Raw genomic sequence first — 20,513 nt, forward strand, 5'->3', positions numbered from 1 at the left:
TGGGTGTATGGGGTCAGGTGCACTGCAGCAGCCAATATTTGGCCTCATAGATGACACTGTGACTTGGGGACATGTCCCGCTGAGGCCAATCATTGGCTGCAGTGACACACATGTCCCAGTCCACCCAGACGTTTACAGATGGGAACCAGGAGACCCGTGAAGGCAGCAGGGAGCTAGAAAGCGAGTGAGTATGCTTTTACCACAGGTACAACAGGATGGGATTGAAATTTTAAAACGTATAAATAGCTGGAAAGACCTTTAATGCAGACAGCACTTCACAGTGAAGCACTCCCTCCAGGGCACTTACAGAAGTTGAACCTGGTAGAATAAAACTAAATATTCACACTACTCCTGATAATAAAACCTCCATAAAAGGTATGCTTGTACTGTTCTCACCAGCCCCTACCTAGTGCTGTCAGCAGTTCATCATGGTCAAAACTGCAGTCAGCCTCCCTATAAGCCATGTAAGTGAAAGTTCTGCTTTACTAATTGCAATATATTGAAGGTAATGTAATTTTGCTGACAACTGTTAAAGAGGTTCTGCAGTTTGTTTAAACTGATGATCTATCCTCTGGATAGATCATCAGCATCTGACCGGGAAGGGTCCGACACCCGGGACCCCCGCCTTCTCACTGTTTACCCTTGGCCCAGTGACGTCACAACTTGTATCAACTAGCGTGGGCGGGGCTAAGATCCGTTCAAGTGCCGCTGCCTTCTCAAACAGCTGATCACCGGGGGTCCCATGTGTCGGACCCCCGCTGATCAGATGCTGATGATCTATCCAGAGGATAGATCATCAGTTTAAAGAAACTGCAGAACCCCTTTTTTACATAGTTCATTTCACATATACTTTGTACACTAAAACATGATATGCCTATTAGGGCATATGGACATCTTGGGACCCCAGAGTGAAGAGCTGATAATAAAGAATAGTTCCCTCATTGGCAGATCAAGCCCTTCCATGCTTTACATGACTGGTTTCACAAGTAAAATATACGTTGGTCAAATGGATAACAGCTGATCTTGGGGCGTTGGGGGTCAGAAGCTGGCCAGCTTCAATTTATAATAGGGGTTTGCCTTGAAAAAAAAACTTTTCATGACTAAAACATAAGAACTTATTTCCTATACAATTCATAATGAGAACTGCAGAACATTTATATTACCAGTTTAAAGATCCTGGAAAGGGTTCCTTGGCCATCTCTGTGTGCATCCTTGTATCCCTTATGGGACGATTTGTGGTGCTCAAAGAATCTAGGACTGGATCCTCCATAGCAGGCCCTGTGCCCTTCACCTCCCTATAGTGAAATGAGTAGTTAATACACAGGAAAACATAATAAGATCATTCTTCCAAGACATGTGGACTGCATGGTGGGTATCACAGAATGGAAAAATAGAAGAAACATAAGCAAAAACTCACTGGGCTAGATCACCTATGTAAGGGCATATCCACACAACCGTATTTTCGGTCCGCATCCGATCCGCATTTTTTTTTACAGATCGCAGGCAGACCCATTCATATCTCTGGGGCCACAAAATTGCTGTCCTCATCCATGCTGCCGAGCCGCAAATTATAGAACATGTCCTATAGACATCTTTTCAATGGGGCCCGTGAAAAGAGCGGGATGCACATGGACCGCATGCAGATTTTGTGGATACGGTTAAGTGAATGCCCCCTAATATGCAGACGTCACTGAAATGCAAACATTTCCCATATTTAATAGGAATATCTTCATATAGATTGTGGATTTACAATTGCAGCTACTGCTAAATAGACAAGCTTTGCTAAAGTAAGAGTTTTATTGTGATCAAAGGAAATCAGATGGTAAGTGAGTGAAATATCAAATAACCAACATCAAAAAAGAAGCTTTTGTGTATGGACAAGGCCTTCAGGATTCAAGAAAATAGACCTTCTCATGTGTGCAGCCTTTTATCTCAGTTGTGTATTTCTTATACAGCTCCAGGCTATTCAGGGAGGAAATATGAAAATTCATAGAAAAATGAAAGAATGAAAGAATGTAGAGGCAGCTTCTTCACTTCATTTTGTGCAGTTGTTGAAAAAAGTTTCAACTTTAAACTCAGTTCAGTGCCTGTATTCATCCATTGTCAAGAAAAGCTTTGACTAAGAGATAAAGTCACCCCTGTTCCACCCAAGCTCTTTACGTAAAAAGGACCTGTAACCCCCCACATCCCCCCCTCCGACATGTACGTTTTAGAAACTTCTTGCATTCCCCATGTACTAACAATTCTGGAGCATCTATTCTTGGGACTCTGTGTTTTGTCATTCCTTTATTATTCCTGCTAGAAGTTCTGAATGCATTACTAGTGGTTAGCAAGGATGGCCCAGATGGGTGTTACCAGTTGGGGTGTGTCCCTGCACAGTCTGACACGGGCAGAACTGGTTGGATAATGTTAATGGCAATGTTAAAGCAATAAGACATTGTTTGCATATTTTCTACTACCCATTGCTGGCTATTGGCAGCATTTCCACAAATTGTTGTGGATGTCTATACCGGTCTCAACAGTTTAGACTTCCCGCATAGAAACCTATGTAGCCTACAATGTATTTAGAAGAAAGGTGTATCATTGAGACGGTGTCTTCCTTATCCACATATGGCTTAACGGGAACCTGTCAACACCAAAATGGACCATAAACCACCAGCAATGATGTTCTTGTGTAAGATGTCCGAGGATCATGATCGCTGTAAAACAACTTTTATTCCCCCGCAGGTCACATGCAAATAAGGTTCTTAAAGTCAAGGTGGCAGCGGCTTTCACACTTGAAGTCAAGCTCACCCCGCCCCCTTCCCGCCCCATCGCATCTGATTGATGGCCTTTTGGATTCTTTCAGGTGTAATTCCATCCTGAGATTTCGCACATGCGCCGTATGATCTCGTTTAAGACGCCTGTGCATTTATCCCTGCTGTAGTGTACTTATTTCAACGAGTCAATGCGCAGAAGCCCCTGATCCTATGACTGACGCTGATGCAGGGTAACATTCTCTGAAGCGCTTGACCACGTGAGTCTGCGCCTGGGCATTGACTCGCTGAAGCCAAATACACTACAGTGGGGATCAATGTGCACGCGCCGGAATCATAATCATATGGCGCATGCGCACAATTTTAAGATGGAATCACTCCAGAAAGAATCCAAAAGGTCATCAATCAAATGCGATGGGGCGGGAAGGGGCGGGGTGAGTTTGACTTCAAGTGTGAAAGCCGATGCCCCCTCATATGACCTGCAGGGGAATAATAGTTGTTTTACAGTGAACATGCACCTCAGACATCTTACACAAGAACATCATTAGAAACCTGATGTCAACAGCTTTAAGGTACTGCTGGCGGTTTATGGTCCATTTTGGTGCTGACAGGTTCCCTTTAAGAAAGGTCTGCTAGACTGGAATATCCCAACATGGCAGAATACAATATCGATTGTACATGTTCTGCAATGTATTTTTTTTTAAGTCCTACATTGGTGATATCTCATATCCTCATATAGAAATCTATCAGAAATAGGTTCCGCTATGGTAATGGCATTGTGTTTTGATGGCATACATGAAACAAAGCTTATCTATACCCTAAAGGCCCCTTTACACAGGCCAGTGATCAGGACAATCATTGAAAAGCAGCTTTCCTAAGGATGCTCATTCCCGATAATTGCCTGGGTAAAGGTGCTGGCAATTAACTGATGAATGAGCATTGGAAAGTACTGTTGATGTGACACCCAAATAATAGATTCCGGGCAGCAGATCAGACTATGTACACAGCAATGTGCTGTCCAGAAGCATTGATTCTCTATGATGGTACCTCTCATCTCCTGTGATGAGTAGTGTTTGGGAACAGTTCATTCCCAATAATTGCCTGCTGTGTCAGACCCTGTAAAGGGGCCTTAAAGGGTTTCTGTCACCAGAATTAACCCTATTAAACTGGCTGACATTAGCGATGTGCTAATGTCAGCAGAATCTAACTCTGCTATTGTTATGTTTATTGATGCCTCCTTACTGCACAATTCTAACTTTTATAATATGCAAATTAGCCTCTAGGAGCAGGGGGGGATTGCTCCTGCTCATAGAGGCTATGTTCTCCCACCTCATGTCACACCCTGCCATCCTTGATTGACAGGGCCAGGCAGCGTTTGTCTTCTCCTCCACCCTGAGTGCTGGGTAAATGGCACCGCGCAGACACAAGATTTACCCGTCACACAGGGCCGGCAGTAGAAGACGAACGCTGGCCTGTCAATCAAGGATGGCAGGGAGTGACATGAGGTGGGAAAACTGAGCCTCTAGGAGCAGGAGCAACGCCACCCCCCTGCTCCTAGAGGCTAATTTGCTTATTATAAAAGTTAGAATTGTGCAGTGAAGTGGGGGGGCATCAATAAGCATAAGAATAGTAGTTAGGGTCTGCTGACATTAGCACATCACTAATGTCAGACAGTTTAATAGGTTTAATTCTGGTGACAAAAAACCCTTTAAGGATTAGTAGCCAGGTGCTGTTTTTGTTGCGTTTTGACACTTTTTAAAAATTGCAGATTATTATTTTACTAGACATTTTACAAAAAATGCACTAAAACCACAGCAAAAATGGCAACACCAACTTTGTGCTGGTAGTCTAACTCCTTGCAGTATACAGACTAACCACACATTATAAAAAATGTTGGCCAAGCTACCGATATCACCCATTAGAAAAGTTAAGGATAGGAAGCTGGAGCAAACACGCATCGCACTTTTCATGCGGGACATCAAATTATTGTTTGCTGGCACCCTGTCGCAGATCTGCTGCCATAAAACTATGAAGCTGCAGGGGGCAAATGATTGCAGTTTTGATTGTTTGTCCCAAAACATCGGAGATGATTGTTGCATGTAAATGCAGCGCTCACCTCCGCTCATGATCCAGTAATTATTGGGAACACTCGGTTTGTTTCCAATAATTGCCTATGCATTGGATAAAGTAGAAAAGTCCATACACTGTCCCGACTGAAAACTGTCTGCCTATGTAATGTACAGATGTGTTAGGTCATCCAGAGACTATGGCCCTAATTTGTCAAACTGGTTTTGTCTTTATTTTACAGTAAATTTAGACTTTTTTTTACTTGTGATGCACATTTTTCAGTAGTATATGACAGGCTGATGTTATATTTTGTGCCTGATAAGTCAGTTCAGAAATCCAGCTGTTTTGTCGACATTCCTATGGAGCATGTTGGTTTTTGGCCTTAATTATCATAGAAAAAGTCCTGAAAAATTGTCTCAAATGCACTCCACTCCTGACCTGCTGTAGTTGTGGTGGGTCAACATAAGTCAGAATATGATATTTTGCATGTGCAAAATTTAAGTGCTGTGCCCCACTTTCATAGGTTTGGTGCACAGACCACTACCTTTACACAAAAAGACAAATCTTAAAACAAACTTCAGTTTATCTCCTGTTGATAAATCAAGGCCTATGTGTTTTTCCCTATGCTTTTTGCATTTACGTACTAGTGTAGGATTTATCCTTGCCATAAAATGTCAAGCTATTTCTGTTTAGTTTACCACTGAGAAATGTGGCCTTGAGCGGATAATCAGGCTCTCTTTAGAAAGTTGCACATGAGATACGTGATGTTCCAATCTTATATTTTGTTTCTTTTAAAACTGAATAGGAGCAGAAAAGCAAAAAAAACTAAACTACAGTCAGTATAGAAATGGCAAATGTATGGCTAAGGTGCAATCTGACAAAGAAGTGTCCTTAGGATGGATATGAGTAGTTTGTGCATTGGCTGCTACAAAGCATGAACATGTAATCTGCTTAAAAACCTACTGTGCTCCTTGTAACACAGTAGGTCGGTGTTATTACATTTTAGTTTCTATAACTATAAATGTATTTTTTATTAGGTTCATATAATGTTGTATAAAAGTTACCGTACTTGAATTACCATACAATGTAAAAATGTAATATGCATAAAATTCCACTATAAACAATTAAGAAAACAGAAGCTTTGAGGTACGTGAAAAGGTGGTAATAAACCAAGAACATTCTTGACAATGAACACGTCTATATGAAAAATCAAGACAACACCTAAAGAGATTTATGAAGTGATTTACATGGTCAAACTCTTTATAAGGAGAGTCTAGCTATAACTTTTTTCGGGAATCGTGGTAGTTTGTTGAGACTTAGCGCTATGATCTTTTCAGCAAGACATGCTTTATTAATACAGCAAATTATTTCAGTCCAGATCTTTCCAGACTGCAGCTATTCTTATTCTGGTTGCTATTAAAGTGTAAATGATTATTGTTCTAAATTTCTATGGAAATTAGTCAAAATCAATTGATAAAAGACATTGCAGAGGGGAATGTAAAATATTAATTTTACATAATAGAGTTAGGGAGTTTTTTTGACCCACCATAACGGACCTATTCCTACCATATGTGCTTCATGTCAGCAAGGCTATCTTATATATCTCCAACACGTGGTATTGGATCCTTGATAATACGATCTGTATAATAATTTTCTAGCATTTTCCAGATGGCTAACACATCTAGAGAAGTTGGCAATTACGGCAAAGCATTTTAGTTTCTGTAGTGTGCCTGTATTTTCAATGTCAAAATCTTTTAGTTTTTATTGTCATCATTTGATGTACATTTCTCTCCTATAGAATAAGGTGCAGCTAACGGCCCCTTTATAGGGACTAAAAATCAGGGCAATTATTGTGAAAAAGCGTTCCTAGCAACGCTCATTCCCAATAATTGCCCACGTATAGGTGCCACCAGTCACCTGATGAACGAGCAAATGCTTGTTTAGTAGGTTAAAGGGCATCTGTCAGCAGATTTGTACCTATGAAACTGGCTGACCTGTTATATGTGTGCTTGACAGCTGGAGGCATCTGTGTTGGTCCCATGTTCATACGTGCCCGCATTGCTGAGAAGAATGAAGTTTTAACGTAAGCAAATAAACCTCTAGGAGCAAGGGAGGTGTTGCCGTTACGTCTAAAGGCTCTGCTCTCTCTGTAACTGCTGCTCCTACTGCGCTTTGATTGACAGGGTCAGGTCTGATCACTTTTACGCTGCCTGTCCCTGTCAATCAAAGTGGAGAATACACAGAAGTTGCAGAGAGAGCTGAGCCTCTAGGTGTAATGACAACACCCCCATTGCTCCTAGAGGCTTATTTGCATATATTAAAACATCATTGCAATGCGGGCACATATGAACATGGGACCAACACAGATGCCTTCAGCTGCCAAGTGTACATGTAACAGGTCAGCCAGTTTCATAGGTACAAATCTGCTGACAGATGCCCTCTAAAGCATCACTGCTGCATTCACCTAAATCATTGTTTCTGGGCAGCAAATTGTCAGCTGCCCAGAACCATTGATTCTTTATGAGGACTGCAATCTCTCATCCCCACATAGAGGAGATGATTGATGCATGTAAATGCAACTTTCACCGTCTGTGAAAAGCAGGGAATTATCAGGAACAAACCGTTCATTCCCTATAAATGCCTGCTGCATCGCCTGTGTAATAGGGCCATAATATGTCTGTGATTGTGGCCGTAAAGTAGATATGCTAAAGAATTCTGTCACTGGCATGTAGTATTTTCTATCATGTTAAAGGGAATCTGTCACTATGATTGTGGTTTATTGATAGCAGTAATACATATGTAGTACTGCAGATAAAGGGCCAGATTTATCATTAGCTCAAGTCAGAATAATGGAGTGAAAAAGTCGCACATTTTTGCGCAATCGCTTAAAATGCGCAAAAGTTTGCGACTTTTATTGGCTCTGCGCTATGCTCGCCAGTTTTCTGAAAGTGGGCGTGTTTTCTTATGCAAATTAATCTCTACACAGATTTATGTGTAAAATAAATGCGCAACTTCACTTCAGTGAGGACCATGCTTATCTTATGCGACTTTTTAATAGAACATGCGACTTTTTCGTAAAGATGTGCGACTTTTGTAAAGCTGCTTACTGACGGATAAACTGCTACCGTCAAACCACATTTATTACAGTCTTAAAGGGCCGATCATAAATCTGACTTGGCTAAAACTGACTTTAGCCATATGTGAAAGTGGAGTGAGCTGTCAGAGTAATGATAAATCTGGCCCAAAGAGTCCAGACTGCCATTTTTTTTTTCCTACTTCCTCCTGTTCCCCCACAGTCAGCTCTCAAAGCTTTGCTGAACTACACCGTCTGGACTACTGTGCGAGGCTAGCATAATGGAGAGGACTCCTGTGCGCATGCACAGCAGTCCTGACAATGTATTACAGCACAGTTGTAAATGCTGACAGCAGGGGAACAGGGAATAAAAAGTTACAATCTGGACTCATCGGCAGTACTACTCATGTATCACTGCAGAGAAACATCCAAGATCCCGGAGACGTATTCCTTTTGAAGGCACACACAAACCATAAGGCTGAAATGTGTGTTTTTTCCTTTTCCTGCACAAGGTCATACTGTATAACAAGTCTGTATCATATGGGTCTGTAATATGGCACCCACAGGGATCTATGGGTCATTATCACACCTCTGTATGACTATGAACTTCCAGAGGCTGCAGTATGTTCCTTTGCATGTCATGTTATAGAGAATAATATACTGCTATTCACCATATGCTGCAACACGTATTTCTTAAAGGGAGTCTGTCACCAGCATTTCACTTTTTTAACCCTTCCCACAGCTCCCTAGCATGCTTACAGTTAATAAAAACGTTACCTCTGGCATCAATCCTGGACTTATAGAACCCTCAAAAACGATCTTTATAAGATATGCAAATGAGGGCTCGCAAGTGCCCAGGGCGGCGTTACTCTCTTAGGTGCCCTGCTTGCTCAGCCTTCTCATTGCGTCCCCCCGCCCCTTCCTGCCCTCTGCCCGCCTATCCTTTCCCTCTGACCGCCTTTGTACTAACTTGTTATGCTGCCGACGTTATGCTAACGACGCAGATTTTCGCGTCGTTAGCCTGTGCATGCGCAATAGTTACTGTGATGCCGTACAAGGAATGGGCATCGCAGTGCGCATGCGCCGGCCAAAGGAATGAGTGCGCCGGCGCGGGATATCGGCAGCATAACATGTTAGTACAAAGGCGGTCAGAGGAAAAGGATGGGCGGGCAGAGGGTAGGAAGGGGCGGGGGGACGCAATGAGAAGGCTGAGCAAGCAGGGCAGCTAAGAGAGTAACGCCGCCCTAGACACTTGAGAGCCCTCATTTGCATATCTTATAAAGATCGTTTTTGAGGGTTCTATAAATCCAGGACTGATGCCAGAGGTAACGTTTTTATTAACTGTAAGCATGCTAGGGAGCTGTGGGAAGGGTTAAAAAAGTGAAATGCTGGTGACAGACTCCCTTTAAGGCTCCATAAAAACGCTATACAGGCACTGTGGACACAGCTCTCTTGTGTGCATGTTGCTCGAGCACACAAGATTCATTCTCAATTTCATTTGCACCAAAATTTGAAGAATGGAGAAGGAAAAGGCTGCTAAAGAAGCAATTCTGCTAAGAGAGTACAGATCTAATTGCCATTTCTAGAAGGTGTGTACCCCTGATAATGTTAAATGTCTTCCAGGTCGAAAGATTCTAAGTGTAAAAAATATTCTTAAAACATTAGTGCGATTAAATGACAAGCATTCTTCATTATTCTCAAGTATTTCACATAGCAACTTAAGCTGGCAATACACATTGGATATATGTTGGCTGAACCCACTGATTTTGGTGGGATCAGCTGACCATATAATGTGTATAGGGGCTTCCCAACTCTCCCCTGAAAACATAAAGACCTAAATGAATAAAGCAAAGTCTTTACAGCACATAATGCAAAGCATAATACAATTCCATAAGAAGCATAAGGACATCAACCAAGGCTTCCAGTAGCATAAAAGAAGGAAAAGCTAGCTTAGCCATGCAAGCAGCATCAGCAAATGTTTCTTAGAGGACACATCTCCGGTCAAGGAAGACCATTGGGCTAAAGTAGAAAATATTTTAATGAAAGTAAGGCCTGAAAGCAATGGTGTGAGAAAGCTGCAAGCCATCATATTACTACTGTACGCAAAACTGCTGTGAGGAAGAAAAGAATTCTGAAAAATAAGGAATATAAAAGCAAATGGAAAGGAGAGCTTTGGAAAGTGTTGGCCCAAGTGACCAAAAGGGACTGCAGATGGAAAATGTATTGATCACCTACCCAACTAAATCTGGCGAGGGACAATCCTCTCTGCACATGGAAGAAACAGAAATGGTAATGATAACCAGGAATTAACAGCTACAATCAATGAAACGTCATTTTCAATCCCTTCTCTCCAATAAATATACCAAAAGCCAAAGACAATGGGATAGACTTACAAGTCTAATTTAAAATGTAGACATCATTTAACGAGCTACAAAACGGCCACATGACAATTGTTTTCTTACAGAGCCAGTGAATTTCCAGTGAATAGCGGCCATCAAAAAATAGGATATGTCCTATTTTTGTCCATTTCACAGCCAGGAGGACCCCATTGAAATCAATAGGGCTATTTTTAACGGTGGATAAGACAGGAGTGCACCCATGTAACAGGTACACTAGTGAAAACGGCCTTTTAGAGGTTAAAATAAATAAAAAAATTACTCACCTCATCCACTTGCAAAAGCAAAGGCAGTCGATCCTCACTTGATGCAGCAGGATCTGAGCTCCCAGCATGATGACGTCACCATGTCCTCCCAGCATGATGATGTAACCACCCTGGGAGCTCAGGTCCTTCTGTATCAAGTGAGAAGCAACTGTCCCTGCCCATGCAAGTGGGAGAGGTAATTATTTTTTAACACAAGCAGAACTGGGGTCACTAATAGAGGCATTATTAGTACTGGGAGCCACTAATGGTGACATTCGTTTTACTAAGGGGGGCATTGTTAGTACTGGGCACCACAAATGGGGGCATTTGTTATACTGGGGGCCACTAATAGGTCCTGAGGGTACTAATGAGGTCATTCTTTTTTTTACTCTAGGGCATTATGGGGGCCATTATTTATACTGTGGAGGCAGTGTGGGCGTATTATGTATACTGTGCGGGCACTGTGATTGTTGGGATGTAAAAAGAAATAAGCTAATGGAATTCATTCATTTTTAATGGGAATTAAAAACTGATTCAAAATGACTTAAAAAAGATGAATGAAATTTATCACAGTGGCTCATCACATATCTAGACACTAGTGTCCAACTTTACACTAACTGTTGGCTGGCACGTTTTGTGGCCTCATTTCTGCTAATTTACGCCTCCTTGTCAAGCTACATGTTACATAAATATATCTAAAACGTGATAACACATTTGGGGGAGATTTATCAAAGTCCAGCATTTTATGCCAGTCTTTGAAATTTTCTGCGCTGCTGGATCTTGTGTAGACCTTGTCATAAATTGCGTGCATCGACCGGCAGGCCGTGTGGCAGAATAAAATCTACGGCTGTCCTCGTTTGAGACCGAAGACAGGCGCAAGTGAAGATAAATGTGGCAGATGTGCACTCCCTTGCCACGCACCCTTTGGCAGAAATGCTACTTGTGACTTAATTTGTCTCAAATGGCATTTAAAGAGTTGCAAACACAAATGTGGCACAGGAAGAAGATAAATCTCGCTCATTATGTGCATTTTAGAACAAGGTCTAGGTGCAATCATATTAGTTAATTTTCCCCAATATGCATGAAGGAGGCTCTGTTTATAGCCACCATCAGTTCTATTGCATTCCTATATATTTTCTTGTCTTTGGCTGTAACAGAAATCTTGTATCTGGTTAGCGTACAATAGCAAAGATGCAATGTGACTTGTAAATGATGCCACCTAAGAAAAAAAATATGATTGAAATTCTTTAGAAGAGAGCCTGGAAAATAAGAGCATATTCAGACCATTAGCTTGATGTACCATGGAAACCTGGAAAACTCTTAAACTGAAGAAACACACAATACAATGGTAAGACTGGAAAGGTCATTGGCAACCAGAGTGTTAATCCCTTTGTTGCTAAGAGAGAAAAATGTCAAAAGTACATAAACCCTAAAGGGACAACATAGAAAGGCCACCAGGTTCAAGTTGTGTTGTGGTTTATAAGACTTCTTGTTTTGTAGAGGGATCAGACTGTTACATGACCCTCACTGCTGTTTGATAGGTTCTTGATGGTTATTTCTTAACTTTGTCCCTATTTTGATAGTAATTGAGAAAATTATTATATATTAAAGAGAGTAGCTCGAGTAGCTCTTGTATATGAAAAAAGAGTAGCTCGAGTAGCTCTTGTAGATAAAAAAAAGAGTAGCTCGAGTAGCTCTTGTAGATGACCACTATAAAACCACTGTAAAACATCTCATCATAACCAGATATTCATATTTTTTGTGATACTGATATGCATGTTATCTATATAGTTACCTTTGGTTGAGAAGGGGGTGGTGTCCTGGGAGTCACCTAGAGGAAAGTGGACATTATTAGATCTACCAGTAGAAAAATCAATAAATGCCTTGATTTGAGCTTGGAGACTTTATTGGTAAATGGTAGCTAGCACATTTCTAACATGTTTCTCTGTCACGGGTTAAAAAAAACTGCCCATAGGTTTAAATATTATTGAGTATCATTATATGTTTTCTTCTCAATAATGTTTTTTTGTTATGTTAGCACTTACCATGTTCCTGAAGAAGTGGACAACAGGGTTTTCATCAACATGCCTGCCATGGGCATAGTAAGATCGCTGAGGAGAAGAAGAGAGGTAGCCTGATCTGGACAGGTGGACATCCTGAAGTAAAGGACAAGACATACAAAGGAATCAATCAAGCTTGCAGATTAACAATTCAATATTAAAAAGGTAACAGCATACAGTGAATCACATATTTTAGCCTATGGAACATTCCTACATTTTTTTTTTTTTCTGTTATAAAAATGGTTTAATTGGAGTACGCAAACCTGGCTGATATAGGGGCCTGTCCAGTTCTCATGTTGACCCATTTTATAAATGTAGCAGTTTTGTATCAGCTTATTTTCTAAAATTCAACAAGATATTGCAGTCTTTTAGTACTTACCTGTACAGCATCACAGCTTGGCAGATGTTTCATTTATCATACTGTATATTAGTTACATACTCATTTACTGTAGACCCAAATTGGATTATTTACATAAAAAGTCAACAGGTAATTGGGTATATCCATGAATGAACACATGAATATTAGGTTATACGCTGGGCATGGAATCTTGGTGGCTCAGGGGTTATTACTGCTGCTTCATAACACTGAGGCCATAGGTTATGGTCCTTTTACATATACTGATTATGGGAGAAATTATTGGAGATAAGATTGTTCCCAATATTTTTCCCATCTAAAGGTGCCACCGATCACCCAATAAATGAGGAAAAGTTAGTTTGTGGGGTGATAGAATATTTTATACCACACCTAAGATCATTGCCAGCAGAACATCGTCTTGTGTAAACAGGGATCTGCATCTGGCAAACAATGAATCTGTATGGGTATGAATAATTTTTTCACATGCACTGGCATAGTACAAAGCTGCAATACCTTGCACCACTAGAACTATGTATATGTACGTAGCAGGTAAACAGCTCGAAGGAAACAAAGAAGAGGCCGCAGCTTGTTGTGGCTGATCGGCAGCACTACCAAGAGTTCTAATAATAGGTCATCATTGTGCTTATCCTGGAACCCCCATTTAGGACAGTTTCATAAGCTAATGTTTGATCTATACTCAAATAGTCCACCACCAACAAAGGCTGAGCTGCCCAAGTGCGCCCCCCCCCGCCATTTAGATATGTATGTTTGTTATTAATCAGACATCAACCCCAACCCACCCAACTCCCCCCCCCCCAACCCCCTTCCCCCCGGGGTGTTCCTTGTAATTTTACCCCATCCAGAACCCCATCAGATCAGACAGAAAAGAATATTATCTTTATTTAAGAACTATCTTACTTCACTTCAGGGCAGACTCTCACGCTCTATCCCTGCTGGGGCCTGGGCTGGGTCATGACACAGTGCTGTGCTGCTGCCTGCTGCTGCCCGCGCTGCTCTTTGTCTCCAGAGGGCGCACATGTGACCTGACTGCGTACAGCGCGTCAGGTCAAAGTGCGCGCTGTATGCAGCCAGTCAGGCAAGCGACTGAGCAGAGACCAGAGCAGCAGAGCGGCCGAGCCAGGAGGCGGAGCGGGGAGGGAGCACGTAAGTCAGTGCCAAGTGCTCACTACTCCCTCCGTCCCCCAGCGCGGCCGGCAGCCCAGCAGGCGCGGCAGCAGCAGCAGCGACGTGGTCAGTGGCCTGCCTGCCGCCCAGAGGCTGGGGAGCTGGCCTGCGCCCTGAGGCTGGAGCCTCCCCAGCCTCTGTGTCGGCCCGGCCCTGCAAGTGTGAAAGTACCCTAAGTTGAAACAACAGTTACACTCTCCAAATTTTAAAAAAGTCACTGTGTGAAGGCTTCATTGGTTAGTACATAGTCTACCATTTTTTATAGTATTTTATGTTCATTGGGAGCGCCAAAGACAGTATAATAATACATTTAATTACTTGGAGATACTGAATAATGGATCTTTCTCTGCAATAATGTGTTCTTTCAATGCCGTGTCAGCACCATTTTTTATAATGTAACTAAAGGTTAAAGGTTCTGTAATATGTTACCAGGTAATGGCATATTCAGTGTCTTCAATACTCGGGAAACCAGGATAATTTAAATGGATTGTGTAGCTTGTGTCTGCAGATGAAAGGCTTCTCCAAATAATAGCAACATACATCTAATCATGCTTTGCAGTCTAAATATATGGAGGGAAACGTGCATTTCTTCAAAGTGATTGTTCTATATACTGCGGCATTCAGATGTTGCAGGCATCTTATAATAATGCTGGACCTCCTCATAATATAGTAGAGATGAGTGAAATTATTTAGCTCATCAAGCAGAATTCTGTACCTGTGATGGCGTGTCCTCGAAGCTGGGGATGCCCCCCCCTGCTGCTTTATTTACAGAGCCAGACAGCTTGGCTGGCCCCAACAATCTTGTGGCTGCACCACTGTTCTGAGAAGTGGCTCAAATTAAGAGGCTCTGCATCCGCTGCTGGACGGGTAGCAGCGCATCAACAGTCGCTGCTCCCGCAGCAATAGCAGAGCCCCTGCGCTTGCGCTGCTACTCAGAGCAGCGATGCTGATGCAAGACTGTCAGGGCCAGGCATGATGTCCAACCCTGTCAATCAAGCAGGGTGAGTGCTATGAATCGATTCGCTCCTCACTAATTTTAACCTCTAGTAAAATCAAAACCTCCTCCCATTGTAGTAGTAATACTGTATATAGGTTATCCCATTAATAATTTTTTATACCAAAAGGCTGTAAATAGCTGTTTTTCATTAATTTTCAGTTTTTTAACATAAATAATTTTTTTCAGGCAAATGTTGGGCAGAATCAGTCTCCTTCTCCCCTGGCAGCTAACAATAAAGTTCTTTTAAGTAGTCTTGTACGCTATACTTCCATTCTACTGCAAAGCTGTATCGACAAGCAGGACAGAAGCTACTTTGCAGATACCTGGCTGTGGATGTGTGACTAGCAGTTTTCAGCTCCTTCGGTAGACATGAACATTGCAGTAAACTTTGATCAATAGGTAGCATCATACCATCAAATTAAATGCCATAACACATTCCTAGATTCGTTTTTAACAATGTAAATATTGTTATTTTTATGATCTACACAATAGACATGATATTTAGTGGTGGAACATAATACATTCCCTGTCAAGTCCTAAAATAATGTATCTCTGAAAAATTTGATCATGTAGGAACCATATAAAGAGACCAAGTGTCCATATACCGTATCGGAAACGAGAGGTGTTGGTAGATGTTCTTTCACCCCACTTAAACATTTGCTTCTAACCATAACTGCAAGACTCTTTCTCATCCCGATCTGCTGGTTTTTCATGGGCACCCCCTACACCAATCAACACCCCCTATGGCTTTCTTTGAAATGCAGTAGTTAGGCTAGCTTCACACTCTGCAATGGCTGGAGTCCGCAACAAAAAATCTCCACATGCCTAGGATTATTTGATGCATGGGGTTTACATTGTACTAACCTTTGTTGTAGAATTTCACAGCCGAATGTCTGCAACAAATATACTATACATACCCTTAAAAGGGCTTGTACAGGATTAGTAAAACATGGCTTCTTTCTTCCAAAAACAGCATCGCACCTACCCACAGGTGTCTGGTATTGCAGGTCAGTTTGATACAACTCAACGGCAATATCACCCACCAAACCCCAACCACATACCAAAAACATTAAGATTAAAATCAAATATATATGTAAGCTGTATTAAATTGTTGTTTACTTTGTCTAATGATTTCAGACTCCTAGATATCAATAGCATGATATAGATTTGAATCTATCCCTGCAGAGTACAGCCTCATACCCATATTAGTGAATCGAGGACATGGGCTGTCTGTGGTCTCCAAGGACAGCACACATACCCGATGACTGTAATGTGTATATTCACACATCATTGGGTTCATGGGGACACCATGGAAGAATGTCCTATTTCTTTCTCTCATTCAAATTATTGTCTATGGGTCTGTGAAAACTACAGACACAACAATGTCATCCATGTTTGGTCCGTGGTCTTCATGGATCATTACTAGGAGATGGTCTAGCGGTGCCTGTGGGATACCGATGACACAAGGAGGGCCAAAATAGGGCACACAGAACAAACACGGAAGAACCACTGGCTGTTTTGTCACAGATGTCATCATGGACGTGTATAAGAGGCCTACAGGATCAGTGAGGAACATAGCAGAACACTGAATAAAGTCAACTATAGAGTGCAATACAATTTTACATGCAGTTTTTAGATTGGAGGGGGTTGAAGGACAAGGGCATTGTTGAAGGTGATTAACTCCTGGAAAATTTGTATTTTTATGTAATTAATTGAGACACTTGCTTAATTCCTTTAACCTTCTTGTTATAGAGGCTGAGATGACATTAGTGACAATGCCTTCTTATTAGCATATCTCCAGCTTGATGTGTCCTATTGGTGTCAGGGTAATATGCTGCAGGGACATTTTGCAATAAAAGGAGACTTTTAGGTAAATTATAGGGTGTGTATTTGCTTTGTTTTACTTATGAAATAATTAAGGGTGTTGCTTTTTGACATTTGCACGGCTGTCACCTAATGTTATTGCCACTGAGGCTGAATTACGTGTCAGCGACAGATCTGTCCTTTTAGTGCTGTTAAAATGTCACCTTTTGTAACTGTGGCAGAGATTAAAAGCACAAAGCATTTCAAAGAGAACAAGACCAGTGTTAATAAGCACCATTATCTACTTAGAAGGTTGGCCCCAAGGTTGAACCCCCTCAGGAGATAGATATCTGCAATAAGCAATTCATTAAACTTGTGTCGAACATATTGTGATAGCTGAAATGCAATTTTGCTGACAAGACAGTAGGGTTGTCACGATACCAACATTTTAATTTGATTTCGATACCATAAAAAACTATTGCGATACTCGATACCATTCTATACCACTTGAAAAAAATAAAACACCAAAAAAGCCGCGTGCATTCCGCATTTTATGGACCGTCCGGCCCATAATTGAACAGTCCTATCCTATTTTTTGGGGGGACAAGGTGACTAAAAAATGTCGAATTGCGGATTCTTTATTTCTTTTTTTTTCTGTTACGGCGTTCACCGCATAGGAGATATTTTTTAATATTTTAATAGTTTGGACTTTTCGGACGTTGCGATATATAATGTTCATTTATTTATTGTTTATATATTTTATATGCAAAATTGGGAAAGGGGTGATTTATACTTAATATTTTGGTATTTGTTTATTTTTTTTACATTTTTAAAACTTTTTATTTAATAACTATTTCCCCCTTTAGGGGCTAGAACCTGTGATCTTTTCATCCCTTGTCCTATTCACCCTAATAGAGCTCTATTGTGGTGAATAGGACTTCACACTCTCCCTGCTGCCCTGTGCTCTGTGCATACAGCAGCAGGGGAGCTGACTATGGCAGCCAGGGGTTCAGTAGCCTCCTGGCTACCATGGTAACCGATCGGAGCCCTGGGATTTCACTGCTGGGGCTCCAATCGGAACTGCCACTGCCACCAATGAGGAGGAGAGGAGGGGACCCTGTGGCCACTGCCACCTATGACTTTAATACCGGGGGGTTGGGGGGGCGCACTGCGCCACCAATGTTTTTAATACTGTGGTTGGGGGGAGCGCACTGCGCTACCAATGTTTTCAATACTGGGGTTGGGGGGGAGAGCACACTGCGCCACCAATGAAGATAATTAACCCATTAACCCAAATACAGGCGGCAGGTGCCGGCTGCAGAATCACATAGCTGGCACCCGGCCTCTATGACAAGGCACTGTGATGCGCGACAATAAACCCCTAGAGGGATGTGTGATGGCAACCAGCTGGGGAGCGCAGGATGAGCTGTGATGATCATTGGAGGAAGTGGGTTAGTATTCCCATTTTATTTTGTTACTTTCAGTGAAGGGGGCACATATCTGCGCTTTACTACTGTGAAGGTGGCCATATCTGGTTGTAACTAGTGTGAATGGGACACATATCTGGGAATAACTACTGTGAATGGGACACATATCTGGGAATAACTACTGTGAAGGGGGCACATATCTGGCCATAGCCACAGTAAAGGGGGCACATCTGAGCATAGCTACTGTGAAGGGGCACATCTGGACATAGCTACTGTGAAGGGGGCACATCTGGGCATAACAACTGTAAAGGGGGCACATATCTGGGCATAGTTACTATGAAGGGGGCACATGTAAGCATTACTACTGAGTGGGGGCATATTTGTGCATAGCTACTGTGAAGGAGGCACAAGCAGGAATTACTACTGTGACGGGGCCTTTCTGGGCATTACTACTGTGAGGGAGGTGTATCTGGACATAGCTACTGTAAAGGGGACACATCTGGGCATAGCTACTGTGAAGGGGGCAAATCTAGGCATAGCTAATGTGAACGGAGCACATACAGATGCAGCTGAGCTAAACTTGATGGTTAACGCATTAAGTAAGGAATGGCAAAAAAAAAGATAACTAACTTTTCAATGGATTTCAATGACCTTTGTCACAAGATAACCAAGATAACACTGTGCAATGTGTTATCAGAGTAAATTTTAGCTTGGCTACATCTGTATCTAAGCATAGCTACTGTGAAGGGGGCACATCTGGGCATAACTACTGTGAAGGGGACACAATGTGGGCTTTACTACTGTGAAGGGTGCACATATGGGCATAACTACTGTGAGGGACACAGTGTGGGCATAACTACTGTGTGGTAGCACAATGGGTGAATAATTACTATGTGGGGGCATTAAGGAGACTGGGTGTGTATTGTTATGCTTTGGGTGAAGATATGGGCATGCCTGGTATGAAAAAAAATTGAAGCTGCAATTTTAAAAAGTTGTGAGGTGTGCCTACTTTTCATTTTTTTCCCAGGGCCTTTTAAGTTCCCAGTCCACCCCTGAAGTCCAGCAAATGCTAGTGTAAAAAAACTAGGGTGTGTTCAACATACAGAATAGTTGGAGGTTAAAGGGGTTATCCCACAAATTTTAAACTTGTTTTTTATTACTTAGTTATCTGCTTATCTGGAGGACTTTCTCCCCTTTCTGTGAGTGGGCAGGGGCTTATAAATCACCTGCATTTACCAGAATGCATTGCAGTTAGCCTCCTGTTAATCCCTTCCAGAGACACATATGGTATGTAATTCCCCCCAAAAACTTTGTTTTCCACTGTGTAGAGAGATTTAACTATATATGAATTTAGAAGTAGGGATGAATAGAGCCAAATCTAGCCTATCTGTTGCTTGAATCGAAAATTTAAATGCCCCCCAATAGCATTCCTATTGAGCCCACAGTAGTGATAAAGCCCCTATAGTGCCCCAGTAGTTAAAATGCCCCCTGTAGTGCCCATATGTATAATGCCTCCTGTATTATGATGTCCCCTGTATTACTCTTGCTTGTGTTGTAATGCCTCTCTGTAGTGTACCTCTATAGTGCTCTAGTCTGTATTGCCTCTTGTATTATAAATCCCCCTGTATTATAATGCCCCCTGTAGTGGTCTGGCCTGTATTATAATGCCCCCCCCCCCACAGTGCCCCCTGTAGTATAATGCACATGCAGTTCTAGTATGTTATAATGCTCTCACCTTCCCTGTCTGTAGAATAATGCCCCAGTAGTGTCCCTGTAGTATAATGTCTACCTGTAGCAGTAGTATATATAATCCTCTCCCCTTACCCATAGTATAATTCCCCCATTGTGGTAGTATGTATAAAGCACTACCCTCCCTCTTAGTGTCCCTCTAGTATAATGCCTACCTGTATCTCTACCCCCTGTAGTATAATCCCTTGTATATATAATGATATCCTCCTTGTATAATGCCTGTATATATAATGCTCTCTCCATGTAGTATAATGCCTCCGTATTAAAAATGCTCTCCCCCATAGTCCTCCTGTAGTATAATGCTCCTCTATATACAAAATGCTCTCCCCCTTCTGTAGACCCTCTGTAGTATAGTACATATAAATATATATATATATATATATATATATATATACACTCA

The 20,513-nt window shown here is 41.8% G+C and overlaps 1 protein-coding gene across 4 annotated transcripts in view; it reads right to left on the minus strand.

Annotated features, from left to right (window-relative positions):
* The window catches only part of LOC121002783 (myelin basic protein), a 190,311-nt gene that overhangs the window by 9,032 nt on the left and 160,766 nt on the right, over positions 1 to 20,513 (minus strand). For 3 of the 4 annotated variants that reach the window (XM_040434325.1, XM_040434324.1, XM_040434323.1), the window contains exons 5-8: positions 12,583 to 12,693; positions 12,333 to 12,368; positions 10,132 to 10,161; positions 1,164 to 1,295 (exon numbers count right to left, since the gene is read on the minus strand). In XM_040434325.1, coding sequence (XP_040290259.1) covers positions 1,164 to 1,295; positions 10,132 to 10,161; positions 12,333 to 12,368; positions 12,583 to 12,693 — 309 coding nt within the window. The remainder of the gene's footprint in view (positions 1 to 1,163; positions 1,296 to 10,131; positions 10,162 to 12,332; positions 12,369 to 12,582; positions 12,694 to 20,513) is intronic. The other variant, XM_040434326.1, reaches the window with a different exon arrangement.

This window comes from Bufo bufo, chromosome 5 (assembly GCF_905171765.1).
Source record: "Bufo bufo chromosome 5, aBufBuf1.1, whole genome shotgun sequence".
Classification (NCBI taxonomy): domain Eukaryota; kingdom Metazoa; phylum Chordata; class Amphibia; order Anura; family Bufonidae; genus Bufo; species Bufo bufo.